General features: G+C 44.4%; 1 protein-coding gene across 1 annotated transcript in view; it reads left to right on the top strand.

The window, feature by feature from the left end:
- SYNE3 (spectrin repeat containing nuclear envelope family member 3) overlaps positions 1 to 18,313 on the top strand; it is a 173,929-nt gene that overhangs the window by 10,548 nt on the left and 145,068 nt on the right. The window contains exon 3 of the mRNA XM_086937736.1: positions 1,348 to 1,657. Coding sequence (XP_086793862.1) covers positions 1,348 to 1,657 — 310 coding nt within the window. The remainder of the gene's footprint in view (positions 1 to 1,347; positions 1,658 to 18,313) is intronic.

The following is an 18,313-nucleotide window of genomic DNA, read 5'->3' as shown; positions in this document are numbered from 1 at the left end:
ATAAATGACACAGCTAATAATAATGACACAAAAACAGATTTTTCCCTTTTTGGTTTTAATAATGTCTTGTTTTTTATATAGCGCACCATGCTACACACTGCAATTTCGAAGTGCAGTAAATAACAAATGTTACTGTTAGCCAGTTTAATGGTACTCAATTTACTGACCTTGGAAAGATTGAAGGTTGAGTCCTCTTGGTGATGTTCAGACTAATTATCAGCACATCAGAGGGTGTTTCAGTAGCAAGTGTCAACTCAGTGCACCACCTGCCACACACAAATATCCAATGCACTGGTACACATTTTATTGAGGTCAGAAGAAGAAAATGCTGAGCTAGCTGTGCTATTGTGGAAAACGGTGTCTTGTGTGATACATAAAATCTTAACAACAGAAGCTCAACTCACTTAGCTGTCTCATTTACTGAACTAAAAACGGAGCTGAATATCTGTTAAGTTATTAAAATGTCCTGATGGGGTAACACAGAGGCAAGCCTACTTCTGTTATGAGGGAACTAGAAAATCAAGTTACTTTCACTGTGTTTTTCAGCATTGGAGACACTTAATTTGCATATTCCAACCTGTAAATGTCAGAATATTAAGTGGCACTGCATTGCACCACTTCACAAGTCTTCTAAACAGCCTAACAATTTAATCTATCTCCTGCATATCTCATTATATATGTCATGATACCATGTACAGTATTTGTGGGGTAATTTGTAATTTCATCAAAATATTACAAACACATGTTGTTAGTATTACCTGTAGGTGTTTTAATAGATCTGTCTTAACATACAGAGTTTGTGATTACTGAGATACAAAATAAATAACAACTGCTATAACCTTGATTCTCTAACATTAAGGAGTTAATCTCCATTCAGGAGCAACCACAATTTCGAGTTTTACTATATAATGTTATGAAAAATGAACTCTGCAGTTTCAACAGTTTCGCCCTGCTGCTTGCTGGCGTATCCCTTAGCCTGTTTCCTCTCTATTGTCATAGACTTTACTAACCATTGGACTTTTAATTACGATGCCTATTTCAACGGTGTGTAAACTAAATCAGGTGGCTTGCAAAGTAGGCAACGACACATTTCCACTGTCTACTATGTTCATTTATTGTGGCTTATGTAGCCCTGAGAGTAGTGGATTTATCTACAAAAACTCACCAAATTAACAAACCTATTGTTGTAAACAATCATGTGTTTATTACTTTCTTATATAGGAACTCTCCCAATTTGTATATGTTCATATTTAAGTGACTTGGGCCCCACCTATGATTATTATTACATATTCTTAATTAGTTACTACATATGCCTCCATGCTCATAAACTGTCCATTCCCCTTACAGTCGCATCGAGTGGGTGTGGCTCCACTGGAGCGAGTATTTGAAAGCCCGTGATGAGTTCACTCTCTGGATCCACAACATGAGACTGACCCTGGAACCGGACATAGAGCTGCAACTTGGCTTGAAGGAGAAGCAATGGCAGTTCAGCCATGCCCAGGTCCTGCTTAAGGATGTCCATAACCAGGCCACGTTATTAGACCGGCTCCTGGAAGAGGCAGCCGCCTTATACAATCGGATTGGAGATCCGAGCGTAGACGAGGAGGTACAGAACCAGATGAGAAGGGATTATGAAGGAATCAAGAAAAAAGCACAGGTGAGAAGCAGAAGCAAGCATCAATATATCTATCATACTTGCGTATCATAATTGATCAAATAGGTGCAGGGAAATATAAATAATATGTCACTGGTTGTGAGAGCTTAAGAGCTTGCAATGTGATATGGGTGTAAAAATATTATTTTGGATATGTTGATTGTGTACTGTCAGTTATAGTGGATTTTATAATTCGGAAAAAAAATTTTTGACAGATTGATGGGTTTAAAAGTATAATTTAGGATTTGTGGCAGAGTTTGAGTTGCGTTTGATCCAAGCACACCCAAACAAGCTGGCATGGAGCATGCATTTACAAACCTGTGCTAGACTGAAGAAGCCCCATTTAAAATGTCCGACTGCAGCCAACACCTCTGGAACTCAGACACTGAATGAGCAAAGCTAATAACAGAGAGTTTCTTTTTGGTGTAGTTGAGTAGAGTTTGTATTAGGGTTTGGGTGCTCTCTCATGAAGCGGTGGTGTATGTGCGGTATGTGCTGTTGATATTTTCTCGGTCATTAACTACGTTGATGATGATGAAGTGCACTGAGGATCCGGATGATGTCCATTAAGTCAAGTCCTGATAATCCACAATTTGTCTGTTGGATTCTATGTTAACGTTATGCTTGTTTTGCTTATCTCTTGTTTTATGGTTGCTGTCATCTCTCTTAGTGCCATGACGAGTAGGCCACACCATCTCTCTTTTGATATCCTGTAAAACGGCATTAATACTACAAAGTGTTTCATCGACTCTTCTCGCACCCTTGTAAATTAACAGCGTAGAATTAGACCAAAGCGAGTTTCCTCCAGTGACATACCAAATTGTCTTGACAGCTATGTTTTAATTATATGGCTTGGAATCTGAAAAGTGTACTCCGGATTCCCAGATTTAACAATTCCTGGCATATTCTTTTTATTTCCATTTCAGCACCCTCTATCAAATACAGGGAGAAAAACACATCAAACTCGTTTTATTTTTTTCACCGGGTAGGAAGAAATCACAGTACAATTAAAATATTTTGAAATGATCAAGATTTTTTAAATGCAGCAGAAAGTACCAACAGTCTTCTACTCAAAGTAGTATCCTTAATTGAAAGAGATCAGAGAAGACAGGGAACATTAAATGCTAATTGGACTAAATGTTTCCTTATCACCAACAGACCCATGCTAAGCACAACATTTCTGGTCTTTGTTGAGGTCCTGGTTCATTTGCCTGACCTCGCCAGACATTTCAGACATCAAAACCTTCATCTACATCCAGGAAATAGTCCTGAAGGGATAAAAAAAAACCATGCACTTCCAAGCTTCCATCCCTTTCAACATGAAACAAATCCAAGGCCACTCAGTGGAAAATCTGTGTTGGAACATTTACCAGTCGCAATTCTAGCTACAGTGCAGAACAAAATAGGTTTCCATTTTTTTTCAGGAAAAAAACAAACATCCAGAGAAGTGTTTTTTGTGATGATCTAATCAAGCTATTCCTTATGTCAGTGTTTGGTCAAGTGAGTAACATGTTGTCTCTGAGGGCAGGCCACATTTATGGACATTACAGGAGAATGCAGAGCAAGTTTAGAGTTCCGAACTGTCAAAAGCAAACTTTCAAGATGGATACTCCAAGACTTTGTTAAAAATTCTTTTCAATACATATTTCAGATCACTGGGCTATTCATTAAATACTACAGACTTTGGTTTCTAATGTATGTGGACAGCATGCAAAGGAAGTTCAGATTTGGCAAAAACGTCCTATAAAATATAAATGGCTGCTTCTCCTGGATGAATTTAGTTGTTAATGATTATAGGACCATCTATGGGTAATTAGAATAAACTTATACTTTCCGTCTGACTGTTGCACTTCTTAGGCATAGTTTAATAAATAATGGATAGAATTGAGGAATTACCCTTGTTCGTATTTAAAGGGTGTTGTAATGTTCTAGGACCAGCACATGAGGTTAAGAGGTGAGAGGAGAGCTGGGTGGCGGAAGAGGAGGAGCGAGGAAAGGGGAAGCAGAACAGGACAAGGACGATAGTGGGTGCACATGAATAAAGCTTCACTTAAGAAGACTAGTGTCTGTGTCATCTGTACAGGCGCGGAGACACTACAACTGGCGATGAGGGTGGGATAAATTATGCTGCCTCATGTGAGTGACGCACTGAACAGAAAATGTCTTCACAAACGACTACGAAAGATATACATTCAATCTGGCGTCTCAAGAAAAAGACGAGCCCATGAGTACGTTCATAAAGCGACTTCGCCGTTTGGCCCGCTACTGTGAATTTGACTATTTCTCGACGGAAGATGCCCTTCACCTGCGAATCATAGAAGGGTGCCAGTCTGAGTCACTACGCAGACGTCTGCTAAAGAAAAGCTACTCTCTGGATGAGATCGAAGAAATGACACGGTACATGATCAGGCAGAAGAACATGTCAAGGAAATGGAAGCTGGAAGAGGTGAAAAACGTGAACAAGCTTTTCGGCTACAATCCCGTAGCACCAACAGGTCTTCCCCTGCAAAGCAACAATCATCCAGACCCACAATTCAGTCCCATTATACAAGTTGTCGGTGTCGCAGTTCTAGCCGGATGGTTAAACTACAGGAGCGCCAACTTAAATGCTATCGCTGCGGATATGACTTCCCTTACAAGGAGAACTGCCCTGCATTAGGCCAAAAATGCAGGAAGTGTGGCTGGGACAACCACTTTGAAAATGTTTGCGGAGCCCCTCGCAAAGACACCCACAGAGACAATTACAGACAATCCAGACAGTCTAACACCCGCCATCATGCCAAAGCAGTGTGGGACTACAGAGACTCTTCCACTGGTTCTTCACAGTCCAGCCGTCAGTCTCATGGGACATATCAATCCCGCCGGTCACAATCTAGTGAGTCGAGGTCGTTGTCACCAATATCGCAAGACAGTGATGAGTACGTCTGCATGGTTGCGGATCCGTACCTGTTAAAGAAATACCCGCGATTAGATCTGTCAATGGATACCCACTTGGCCAAATTTGTTCTGGACAGTGGAGCATCTCTCAACTATATTTCAGTTGCAGAATACAAGAAAATGAAGCCAACCCCACACTTGGATAAAGCCAACGTGCGGGTGTACACTTGGATGTCAAAGAAACCTTTTCCTTGTTTAGGACAGTTCCCGACGAATCTCACGTACAAGGACAGAACTATTCCAGCTCACATTCATGTCATTGATGGTCCTGAAGCAGATTATCTTCTTAGCTTGCCCACGGCTGAACGACTTCGCCTAGTAGAAATTTTGTATAAAATCGATGATGAGCCTGGCATAGTCCACAAGTTTCCAAAGTTATTCACCGGACATGGAAAGCTGGCTCATTGCCAAGTTCAACTGCATATAAATGAACGGGTGACTCCTATAGCACAACATCACAGGAAAATTCCATTTCACCTTCAACTGGCTGTAGAGGAGGAACTGCAGGATCTTCTCCAGGCAGACATCATTGAGAGAACGTCAGGACCCACCCCCTGGGTCTCTCCAGTGGTCGTTGTGCCCAAAAAGGACTCACCGGGTAAAGTGCGTCTCTATGTAGAGGGCATCCAACACCGCCATTGAAAGAGAAAGACACCCAGGGCCTCACATCCGCTACATGATTGGGTCACTCAATGGGGCGCAAATATTCCCCAAACTAGACCTTAACAAGGGCTATCATCAGTTGGAACTGCACGAAAAATCGAGATATATCACCACATTCTCGAATCATCAAGGCCTGTTCAGATACAAAAGACTCAGCTTTGGGGTCTCTTCTGCTGCTGAGATTTTTCAGGAGATCATCAGAAAGGTAATTCATCACATTCCCAACACTCTAAACTACAATGATGACATCCTAGTCTATGGAGCAACAATGCAAGAACACGACACCGCGCTGGACCGAGTCTGTCATACTCTATTGGAGGCCTTTCATGAGATCAAAGCTGCGGTTGAATCCGCGAACCATCTTGCATATTTCAACCCTAGAAGAAAAACTGAAATCACTGTGGATGCGAGTCCCATAGGACTGGGAGCGATATTAGCTCAATACGACAGAGAGAGTGATCAACAATATATTGTGGTGTATGCCAGTCTGAGTCTCACGGACACAGAGAGAGTCTACTCCCAGCCTGAAAAGTAAAGCCTGGCAGTGGTCTTGGCCTGCAAACATTTTCACATCTTCATCTGCGGGAAACATTTCACACTTATCACGGACCACCAGGTCCCGATAACCATCTTTGGAAATCCCGAGCCAAAATGCCACCCAGAATAGAGCGCTGGGGCATCTGCCTTCAAGAATATACTTATACCATTATCCACAAGCCGGGAAAAGCTGCAAATCCTGTTGATTATATGTACCGACATCCCAAGGCAACGTCTAAATCCAATCCATCATTAGCTGAGGAATACATCCATTTTGTAGTGGCTCAAGCCAAAACACCCGCCGTCCCTCTAGAGGCCATCCTGGATGCCACCAATGAAGACGCCACACTGCAAAATATAAAACATCGCATTCAGACAAGCAGTTGGAGGCATTTGGAAGAATCTGTGCAGAGTGAACAGATTGACAGTCAGGAACTGTCCTCTTTCAGACATGTGAAGGATGAACTGTCCATTACCGCAGATGGCCTTGTACTAAAGGACAAATGGATCATCATCCCGACACAGTTGCGCCAAGAAGTCATCAACCTAGCGCATGAAGGACACAGAGGTATTGTAGCCACGAAGAGAGCGCTGCGGGAATGGTTCTGGTTCCCTATGCTGGATCAGATGGTGGAACTTACACTGAAAGACTACCCACAGTTTCAGCTAGTTAGTCGAGAGGATCCACCTGCGCCGCTTCAAATGTCTGAACTGCCGGATGGTGTCTGGCATCAGGTCGCAGTGGACTTCTTTGGACCGCTACAATCTGGCAAGTACATCCTGGTCATAATGAACGAATACTCACGTTTCCCAATTGCGCACCTCATAACGTCAACCAAAAGCTGCCACTACTATACCGGTACTTTATGAGGTTTTCGCAGCATGGGGCATACCGAAGGTAGTAAAAACAGATAATGGCTCACCATTCAATGGGCAAGACTTCGCTGAATTTGCCAAGCACCTCAATTTCAAAGACCGAAAGAGCACTCTTTTGTGTCCCCAGTCCAATGGAAAGGTGGAAAGATTTATGGGCACTCTAAAGAAGACCATCCAGCAGGCAGAACTTTCAAAGTGTGATGTGCAAGTGGCTCTAAATGAAGTATTACACGCCTATCGAACCACACCGCATACGACTACAGGTAAATGTCCGGCAACATTAAAGTTGGGTCGCACCATGCGCACCAGAATACCAACTTGGGAAGATGCAGCTAGTGGTCTGTCTCAAGACTCTGAGCACAAAGAATTAGCAGCCAGCGACAAACTGAAAAAGGAGAAGATGAAGGAATATCCAGATCGACGGAGAAAAGCTGCGCAGCCATCCATCCATGAAGGAGGCTGTGTTGTTGTGCGACAAGAACAACAGAGAAAAGCAGACTGTCGATATCATGCAGGCCCACTGCTGGTGACAAAACAAAAAGGGACCATGATTACAACCGCTTCGGAGAACAAGAGGATCACAAGGAATGTGGCACACTTTCAGAAATGCACGCCCAATGTCCGAGAAGCATTGACTGCACCCCGCAGTGAGGCAACAGGAGGTGCACCTGAGTCAGCAAGTGATCATCGATCTTCCACGTCTCCTGACAAAAGGGAACGGCCAGTTCAAGAAGTCCATCTCTGACCGCAACGAACTCATCGAAGACCAGTTCGCCTGATTAAAGAACTGTAACTATGTTGTTTTTATATTATTGTCCAATCTGGCATGCACGGACACATCTAAGATAGTTAAAATTGTTTAAGAAGGGGGAAGATGTAATGTTGTGGTATGTGCTGGGCGCTAGGACCATCACATGAGGTTAAGAGGTGGGAGGAGAGCTGGGTGGCGGAAGAGGAGGAGCGAGGAAAGGGGAAGCAGAACAGGATAAGGACGATAGTGGGTGCACGTGAATAAAGCTCCACTTAAGAAGACTAGTGTCTGTGTCATCTGTACTGGCGCGGAGGCACTACAGGTGTGTTTACAGCTGTGCATGTTCTAGATGTGGTTTCTGTTAAAGAGCATTAATCTGCTCCTCATTCTTACTTGCCTTAATGAACAGATGAGGAAAAGGACAGCAAAGGGAGTAATAAACTTTATTTTCACTTAAACATAAAATATAGACTTCTACGTTTTGAAAAATTACTTCTTGAATTCTGCACGGAATCTGATGATTTTTAGGTCAGACTTTTGATAAATATTTTGCTGTGGTAATAGGCTGTTTTTTAAAATGTATATATCAAATACATGCAGAGCAAGGCTTTTGGTCATTGGTCTGTTAAATTGTCATTCACATTTTGCTACCACCCACTTGCAGCATGTTGACTGGGGCAATGGGTCTACCTACTTTCCCAATAGCTCCCTTCACTTTGAGTCACTGCACAAAGCCGGTACACATTATTCAAATCTGCCTAAAATGGTTCCTTTCACTGTTGACAAACCTGTTTCAATGTGTGCTTTATTTGTTTTATTTTTGTTATTAACTTTAAATATCAGTTAATTATTTTCCTTACACTTAGGTGCCCAGTTTGATGGGAATTTATTTTCCGTCTCCTTCTTAAAGTTTCTGAAATATAATGTTTAATTGACATTGTAAAATCGTAGCTGCCTGCAATATGAGCCTTCGTTTGATTGTCTAAAACAAATGGCCCAACTTAAAGGGTTGTTATTTAAAAAACATCACTACTAAGGCGTCCACCAGTGACTATTTTTTTAATCTTAAGATTTTTATTGTGACCATATGGCAGCCACGTTTAGGAGGCTGCTTTTATTTAATTTATTTTATTTCGTGGAATAGGCTGCCGCTTACAGTAACAACATTATCAATTGCACTAATGAAGGCTAGATCTGTTGGCTTTGCTAATGCTTGTTTTTCATCCTAAGTCCGCATTAAGCATTAATTAGTCCAGCATTAAGTCCGACCCTATTCAACATCTACGTGGCCCCCCTTGCTAGGCTTGTAAGATCGCTGGGGATGGAGGTGGTATCATACGCCGACGACACCCAGATTATGATATCACTCACCCAGTCCTCTGTCATAACATCTGCCTCTAGCTTCAGGTCCTGTATGCAACATGTTGCAGATTGGATGGTTACCAACTCCCTGAAGCTAAATGGCGACAAGACTGAGGTTTTGGTCTTTGGGAAGGACCAAGATATCTGGTCGAGTGAGTGGTGGCCTTCCTCTCTTGGTACTTGCCCCACTCCCGCTCAATCCGCCAAAAATCTGGGTGTGGTGTTCGATACATCACTCTCGATGTCTCTACAGGTGAATCGGACTGTCTCGACCTGCTGGGGCGTGATCAGGACACTCAACAGAATTCGCAGCTACTTGTCTCCTCAAGCACGTAAGCAGATTGCAGTCGCCCTTGTTGGTTCCAGGTTGGATTACTGTAACTCTCTCTACATGGAAGCCAACAAGGGCCTTATACATCGACTGCAAGTAGTGCAGAACGCTGCTGCACGTTTTGTCCTGGATCTTCCCAGGTCTTCCTCTGCTACTGCTGCGAGGAGAGACCTTCACTGGCTACCTATCCAGCACAGAATCTATTTTAAAATTCTGTGTCTGACCTACAGAGCTCTCGAGGATGGACCTAAAGGCGCTATCAGCTCCCTGCTTACCCGCTATCACCCTCCAAGGTGTTTACGCTCTTCTGGACAACTCCAACTTGCCGTCCCCCGTTTTAAGCTCTCCAGATGGGGAGCTAGGGCCTTCTCCGTCGCTGCTCCACAGCTTTGGAACATCCTGCCGACGGAGATTAAGACGCTATCCTCTCTGGCGCTGTTCAAAAAGGCCCTAAAAACATGGTGTTTCTCTAGAGCCTATACAGGTTGAGCTGCAGAGTTCCTCTGTTATGAGCTGTATTTGGAATTAGGCGCCTTGATGCCCATTGGGCTAAGTCCGCGCATGATAAGATCCCCTTTATTAATGATGTCGGCAATGGAAATAATCTCATGTCAAACTACCCGTATATTTTGTGCCACGTTTTGACTTTCCAGGGAATCCTAATGAATGCCACAGTATTCAAGCAAATTCACAACGCTTGTTGATTTCATTGAGTACTCAAAGTGTAAATAAAAAGTACCCATAAACATTTTGCACCAGGTGAAATAACATCCACCTGTATATCAGACTCAAATGAGTACTTGCACATCTAAACATTTTTGCATGTAGAAAATGTTTCTTGATGGCGAATACCTTTCCCAATTTCCTTATTACATTTGGTATTGTTTCCAAAATCGTGCAACTGTTCAAGTTGGCCTATGACATTGCAAATAGCAGAACACAATCATTGATCCTTGTGGCGAGTGTACAGTGTAGCTGACGCCTGCACCTAAGGCATATGCAAAGCACATAATATGCTGTACTGCTGCTCTCTTTTGAACCACCACCTCATGCCTCGTACAAATGATGCCTAGGCGGATCACATCTACTTTTCCAAGCAATACACCTCGCTTTGGTGTATTTGGTTACTTGGCATGTATTAATCAATATCTTTGTGACTGCCATGATTAGTTTGCAAGTTCCATTTATACTGAGCCTTGAAAAAAATCTGAATATTGTTTAGGATAAAACTCGTATTAGTAATCTGCAATCAGAAACCGGATGAACACAGTATTACTCACTGAGATAACAAACTGAACACACATTCTGAAGCTTCAGTTTTTCATGGCCTGCTAAGAATTTCATAGGAAGAGAGACATCGTTACCTCATCACCAGAAAACCGAGAGCAAGGATTCTCAACATGAATGTCAAGTGAAGAGTCCTGTTGAAATGCAGTTCCCTTCCTGGGGTTAGCTCATCACTACTGTACTATGCAGCTGTTTCCTTTTGGTCCTGTTCAACAATTATGAACTTCTTCACGATTTGAGTACGCGTCCTGTTCGGCGTGGTTGAGGTCTCCTACATGCGCATAAAACATTTTTTCACATCATTAACCTGTTGAAAGTAATAGTGCATCCAAAATGGCAGCCTCAAATATCATCTTTTACATTAGATCAAACAAACCCAATTTAGCGTGGTACTTAAAGCTGTGTGGAGATGTATGGGACATACTTTTGGTTAAACTCTTAGATGTTATAGTGGTGATGAAGCCAGCGGCTTTTCCTACCACAATAAGGTCCAGATTTCAAGTTTAGCAGTGTGGCACCGGGGACACCCTGCGGCTACACCATCAAACCCATGGTCTGGGCCGCCCGCCAGATTACAAGTGTTTCTCGTGTCTGGCTGGCTTTTTTTGGCGTTCCCACTGTGGTGCCTTTAAAAAAGTCACCACAATGAGAACGCCAAAACCAGTTCCTGCACGGAATGGACTGAAAATTCCATGCCGTGCAGGAGCTGGTGTACATGCACTGAGGGGGCACATGATGTGCCCCCCTGTGTGCATCCACATGGCGCAGAGGACCTTTGTTTCCTCTCTGCCAGGGTTTTCATGGATCAAGGAAATGTTAGACAAATTCAAGAGCAAGCAAAAATAGAGTGGGACACAGTCCTGCGTCCTACACACAAACAAAAGACAATTACATTTGGAAATTTAGTATCTCAGGCAAAAGACAGAGGAGGCTTAAAATCAATGATCATAAATGACAAGCTTTCCATAAACAATATTAACACTGGTTTTAACGCAATGGTTTAACATGTAAATATGTTTCATAGGTCGACGACGTTTCGATCCCTTTTAGAAGGTTAATGGGATCATCATCAGGACGGTATAATTACATGCCTGAGTATAAGAAACTGCCTGTAAGGGAAAGGGGAAAAATAGAGAGGCAGAAAAACATATTAAGAAGAGGAGATGAGAGTAAGCCCCTTTAAAGGAAACTAGGCTTATTACTCTTAAGTATTTGTTGCACCACGCAAAGCCGTGAGGGTGGTGCTACGGTGACAGGCTCTCTGGTGTGAACCATGGTTTGGGTGGGACAGCAGTATGGCTGGAGGTGTGTAAACTCCAGGTGGAGTGTTTTTTTGGGGGGGGGGAGTGGGAGAGGCAGAATATGGCCTTTAGCCACTTCCCTGCTGCCGTCGGCCGTTGACCATCGGGAGCACTACCTGGCTGGTGCTGCAAACATCCAATGGCTGAGGCGGCCCCGCCCACTTCGCGGCTAAGGTGTTAGAGAAGGATCCAAATGGTAAACATACCGTGAGTGAGCAGCTTGTGTTGTGTTTCAATGCGGACTGAGGCCTATGGTGATAGAAAAGCCTGAGAGGTGACGGGTGCATGATGCTGAGCAGACCTACTGTCTGCCATAGAGGTGGATGGACACGGACTAGGTGCTTATAGTGAATGGGAAAACGTGGATCTATACAGACGTGATTGTCAAGAGAATACTAGTCTGTTGATGCGGCCGAAATCAGTGCGAGACGGGCGCTTCAGAGAATTACGGCGTAAGACAGTGGCCAAGGGTGGAAGTTAAATCTAATGGCTTCCAGCCGTGTTGAGATGCTGACGGCCGGTGTGGCATTTCCTTGATTTATTAAATTGTGTGTCCGGCTGGACATCCTGCAAATATAGTACTGATCCTAGTCTATATTTATCATTGTGTTATATTGTTTCTTAAGGACCGTTGTTTATAATATAAAGTTAACACCCAGGATCCTTATTTACCTTGTGGATTCCCTTGTTCAACATAAAGCAGGGTTTTCATGTAGGAGGAACCACCATGAAATCCCTGGCAGATAGAAAACTCCAGATATGCATGACAGAACTGCGACGGACCCGCCGAGCATATGAATGCCTCCTGACTGCCGCCAAACACCCCCGGCGAACAGCAGTTCCTGACATCTGCGGCTAGTTTGTAGTGGTCCCACTGCCCATCTCGTAGTAGTGTGGTTGGAAGGAAAATAGGAAGATTGAAATGCCTTGAACTTTTTGACATCAGTGCAGGTCCAGGGATTAGGACTTTTAATATGTATAATTAAAGACATCCTCCACTATGTGTATAGTTTCTTTGGCCTTCGAGCTGTTGTTTTTTTATTCTAGATTTCGTGTGTAATATTTTTACCAATGCAAGGGAGAAGATCGTCTGACTTCATAATGCAGATTCATGGAATTTCAAATTGATTTTAAAAAGTATTGTTTTTTTCGGACTTTGCTTTCAATCAGAAATGCACATCCTATTTCAAATGAACACCAAAGACGTTCTATTTTGCCCCTTTTTTGATAATCAGCGTCGGGACCTATACCTATCCCTCTCCATTTTTTTTATTTATATGAAAGGTATGTAAAAGGCTGATGGTGGGGCTAGGGCAGGCCGGCCCTGGGCTAGGGTTTCATATTTTGTTTCAAAGCAATGAGTTTGCATAGTGTAAGTAGAGGATTTTTCAAGCATGTGCTTTTTTTTTAAACTGGCCCCAGTTTCAGCTGACCACATTTATAAGCAGGGAAAGGATCTGAGAGGGAATGGTTGTAGAAATTATACAAACATTGAGGTGGATATTAAATGGCTTTAGAGCTGGGCTTCCGGCCCTATTTTGAGCAGGAAATGTACGTCTGGTTGAGTTTCAGGCCTAAGAATGGGCTGCTTTTTGCCAGCGCACTCGCCTTTACGCATTGTACGGGATCAGGACCAGGAGAGGTGGGAGGGAGCGACTCTGACACGTTGAATAACGTTTTCAAAGAGGGTTTTATTTTTAGTATGCTTTTCTCCGTCTGCTAGTTTGTCTAATGCGAGCAAACTCGTCGGGTTCCGTCCTGACTCCTTTGGGAAACGATGAGAGTTCCAGGGCGTTTCTTCCACGCAGGTGCCGATAGTTCTCCAGACCGGAAGTGTTCAGTGGTTGTCGGGGGCCAAGGTCCTCAACTCCAATCGTGCGTGGGAAGAAAAGAAACAACAAGGAGTCAGCCTGACGACCTCGCAGGATGATAGGGGACCAGGGGTGAGGGACACCGAGTGAAGGAGTGCAACGAAACGTAAGCTCTAGTGCCTATTAGTGCTCGTGAAGGAAAAGGGACAGTGAGGCTACGCTTTTAGTAGTTTCACTCATTTACTGTACTATTCCGATTCACCCAGCCCACCACTTTGCCCCGTACCTAAGCAAGCCACACTCCTCCTGTGGGAGTGTGGCGGGGCGATTCGCAGGACCGTTGGCCTCCTGGCTTGTTGTCCACTGCTGGGCTCATCAGGGCTTCTTCTCCGCAGGACTCCGGTTCCGTACTTCGTCTCCAGCCTCGTCCGTCTTCTCCTTGGGAAACGCTGTCCGCCACTTTCCCGATTCCGCTTTCTTTTGAGCGTGTGACGTTGCCGGTGGGTGGAGCCTCATCTCCCTCGTCGGCAGATTTAAAGGAGCCGTATTCGTTTCCAGCTTCGTGTCCCCAGGTTGCTTCTGAGCCTGCACGAGTCCATTCGTCCAACCAGGCTGAATCCGGCTGCTTGTCGGAAACAGAAAGGGGAACAGCTGACCACCAGTCTTTTAAGTTATCTGGACTGCATTTTCCAGTATTGTCGGACACGAGTCCCACCGCGTCACACTCCTCCCCCCCTGGAATCTCCCGATCGGGGAGAGGAAAGACCCTTGAAAGAAAGTCAGCATTCCCATTTGGCGTGCCCTTTTTATGTTGCACAGAAAAGGAATATGGTTGCAGAGAGAGAAACCAGCGGAGCACTCTTGCATTCACTGTTCTGTTTTGATACATCCATTTTAATGGAGCGTGATCTGTCTGTAGAAGGAAGGTCTTCCCTTCCAAATAGTAGTGCAGTTTGTCAATAGCCCACTTGATAGCCAAGCACTCTCTTTCTACGGTAGAATATCTGTACTCCCCGGGGAACAACTTGCAGCTAATAAACAGAATGGGATGTTCTATTCCATCGTCCACCACCTGAGAGAGTACAGCCCCTATCCCTATGTCGGATGGATCAGTGGCCAGTATAAAGGTTTTCTTGAAATTAGGTGATTCAAGGATTGGGGCGTTTGTTATGATGTTTTTCAATGTCTCGAAAGCATCTCTGGCTTCTTTTAAGGGATTCTGTAGTTCCCTAAGTCTGGTGTCTTTACGCAAGAGATCAGTAAGAGGTGCTGCGACCTCTGCAAATTTGGGAACAAACCGTCTATAATAGCCGATTAAGCCTAAGAAGGCTCGCAGGTCTCTTTTGCTGGTTGGAAAGGGGGTGTTCTGGATAGCTTTTACCTTCTCCGTTTGTGGTGCAATAGTGCCTTTCCCCAGGACATATCCGAGATACTTGACGGTAGTGAAGGCTACTCGAGACTTCTTTGCGTTTACGTGTAAGCCAGCTTGTTGTAAGGCAGTCAGGATGGTGTATAGGTGCTGTAGATGGTCTTCCCATGTTTTACTGTATATGACAATGTCGTCCAAGTAGGCCGAACTGAATGACGTATAGGGTTTCAGCACTTGATTCATAAGACGCTGGAAAGTGGCAGGTGCGCCATGTAAACCGAATGGAAGTACGGTGAATTCGTACAGACCTTCGTCTGTGATGAAGGCGGTCTTTCTTTTGTCTTCCTCTTGGAGAGGCACCTGCCAATACCCTTTGGTTAGATCAAGGGTGGTGATAAACACGGCGTCCCCAAGCTTTTCTACTAGCTTGTCGACCCTAGGGATAGGGTAGGCATTGAAAGTGGAGATAGCATTCAGGGCCCTGAAATCCATGCAGAATCTCTTTGAACCGTCCGGTTTTGGGACCATGACAATTGGAGAAGCCCAATTGCTTTTAGAGGGCCTTATTACACCAAGTTTCAGCATGTCAAGTACCTCTTTTCTGACATCTTCCCGTCTTCAAGCGGGGATCCTATAAGGCCTTTGCTTCACAATTTTCCCAGCGGGAGTTTCAATGCAATGCTCTACAAGAGTCGTTTTTGCCCGGGAGATCAGAGAAGATGTTGGACAAAGGTTGTAATATTTCTTGAAGGCTTTTTTTCATTTCTTCAGGAAGTTCTTAATTTACGACAAGTTGGTCTAGGGTTGATGTTTTTTCTGACAGGGTAGGGAGTACCAGATTATTGCTCTTTGGGACTGGACCGATCCATTTCTTCAACAGATTGATATGGTAGGTTTGGGTCTTATTGGCCGACAGACGGAGTCTATACGTGGTGTTCCCAATAGTCTCAAGTACCTCATAGGGTCCTACCCACTCATTTTTGTGTGTGACAGATGGCAAAAGAAGCAGGGCCCAGTCTCCTACCTTGAGAGTTCTCAGTTTTGTCCCCTTGTCGTAATTCATTTTCTGTTTATGCATTTGTTGTTCCAAGTTTGTGTGAGCGAGGTCTCTTAGTTTCCCTAGCTTAGAACGTAGCTGTAGAGTGTTCTCCAAGAGAGACTTCTGTTCCTGTGCTTCTTGTGACTCCCAGGTGTCTTTCGTGATTTCTAGGATTGACCTTGGGACTCGTCCATAAAGTAATTCAAATGATGAACAGCCTAGGCTGCTTTCCTTTTGAGCCCTTAGCACATACAAGGCTATAGGCAGCAGGCGATCCCATGCCTGGCCTTCTGAGGACAACATCTTCTTTAAGGTTGTTTTCAGTGTTTGGTTATACCTTTCGACGAGCCCGTCGGTTTGGGGGTGATAGACCGAAGTCTTTAAGTGGTGGATATTCAGTGACTTGCACACTTCTTTCATCATACAGGAAGTGAAGGGGGTCCCCTGGCCGGTTAGAACCTCCTTGGGAAAACCAACTCGGGCAAACAATTCCACAAACTTCTCTGCCACATTGGCTGTGGTTGGTGCTCTTAGGGGAAATGCTTCGATAAACCTTGTAGCATAATCCACAATGACGAGAGCATATTGGTGCCCTCTAGATGACTTGGGCAGCGGACCTATTAAATCCATCCCTACTCGTTCGAAGGGAGTGCTGACAATCGGCATTGGTTGTAGGGGTGCAGCAGGTGGTCTGTGAGTATTCTTCCGCTGACAGATTTCACACTTCCTGCAATAGTCTTGTACGTCTTTATACACCCCGGGCCAATAGAAATGACGTAATATGCTATCTGTTGTTTTCTCTTTGCCCGCATGACCAGCCGTTAGGTGAGCATGAGCAAAGAACAACACCTGTTCACGGAAGGCTGAAGGGACCAGCAATTGGGGATTCTTTCCTATGTCGGCTTCTCTATATAGAAGGTCGTTATGTATAACGAACCTAGGAAACGAAGGAGTGGAGGAATCCTGGGCAGCCTGTGCACTTTCCCAGGCATTGAAGAGAGTTCTGTCCTCAGCTTGAGCAAAACGAAAACTGCGATCCACCACCCATGGATCAGGGGTTATGTATGCTGCCTTGGGGCCGTCTTTAGTCAGGAGGCGGTCAAAGACTGTCTCTCTAAACAGGGCAAGAAAGTCGGGATTGTCTACCCCCAGAATCATTTTCTCAGGAAGGGAATCCACCACTCCTACCTTCACTACAGCTGGCTCTTTGCCTATGGGCTGTACAGTAATCACAGCTATAGGATAGGGCTTAACGTCCCCATGAACACATCTTACATGCACTAGAGAGTCAGGGAGGTATTGACTAGGGAGGATCAGATGTTTTTGAACCACTGACTGTCTACAGCCTGAATCAAGAAGGGCTTTCACTTTTTGTTTATTTATCCGTATACTCACATGAAAGGAAGTTCCAGTTTCTGCGGAGTAGAGAATGGTTTTGGGGAGATAGCCCACTTCCAATGGCTCTTCAGGCGGGTGTTTTCGTGGACACAGGCGAGCAATGTGGCCCCATTCACCACACTCAAAGCATTGGGGTCCTCGGGACATGGGTGTTTCCATTCGAAGAGGTCTGGGTCTTACAGGTTCCGTTATCTGTTTTTTTTTTTTCTTGTTTTCCTGAGGGTTGACTCTTTTGGTATTTCTCCGGTTCCCTGACTGTTCCTCGGGGTTGCGCTCTTGCATAATTGGCTGCCATCTCGATGGCTTGTTCCACGGTGAGACTTGAGTGCTGTCTCAACCATCTCTCTGATCCATACGGAAGAGCGTCCATAAATTGTTCGAGATATATCTTAGCAAGAATATCTTCCTTAGTACTGTTTTCAGGTTTCAATCATTTATCTGCCATCATTTTCAATCTAAAGAAAAGAGTCTTTGGGTTTTCGCAGGTATCCCTTTTTCTTTTCTGAAGCGCAGTCTATACGCCTCAGAGTCTAACCCTAAATGGTCCAATATCACATTTTTGATCAGGGGATATGGAGCATTGCCTACAGGGTTGGCCACCTGATACGCAAATTGCGCCTCACCTGTTAGCAATAGGGCAAGAAAAAATGGCCACTTCTCTTCCGGCCACCCCAGGTCTCTACCGGCCCGTTCAAAGTTCATGAGAAAAGCGTCAGGATCTTCCCCGTGTACAGATTTTTGTAGAGCTATTCCCGACGGGTTGGGTACATGTACCCGGTTTTCTACCGCCACTGTACTTGTGGGTGTCGCGATGTTTTTCTGAAGGCTGTCCAGCTGGGCAGATATAGTGTTTCTGAACAAGTCCCGATCAGCTTGAGCTGAAGTTCTTTGTTGCTCTACCGCTCATTCTAGTTTCTCCTGTCCCTTCACTAGATGTTGGATGAGAGCGTCCATTTCAGGGGTGCAGACGGACTGTGATGGTGATCCCACTTCTAAC

The sequence above is a fragment of the Lissotriton vulgaris genome, chromosome 9 (assembly GCF_964263255.1).
Source record: "Lissotriton vulgaris chromosome 9, aLisVul1.2, whole genome shotgun sequence".
NCBI lineage: Eukaryota > Metazoa > Chordata > Amphibia > Caudata > Salamandridae > Lissotriton > Lissotriton vulgaris.
Note: the sequence above shows the minus strand (reverse complement) of the source record. Positions and strands in the feature narration are given on the sequence as shown.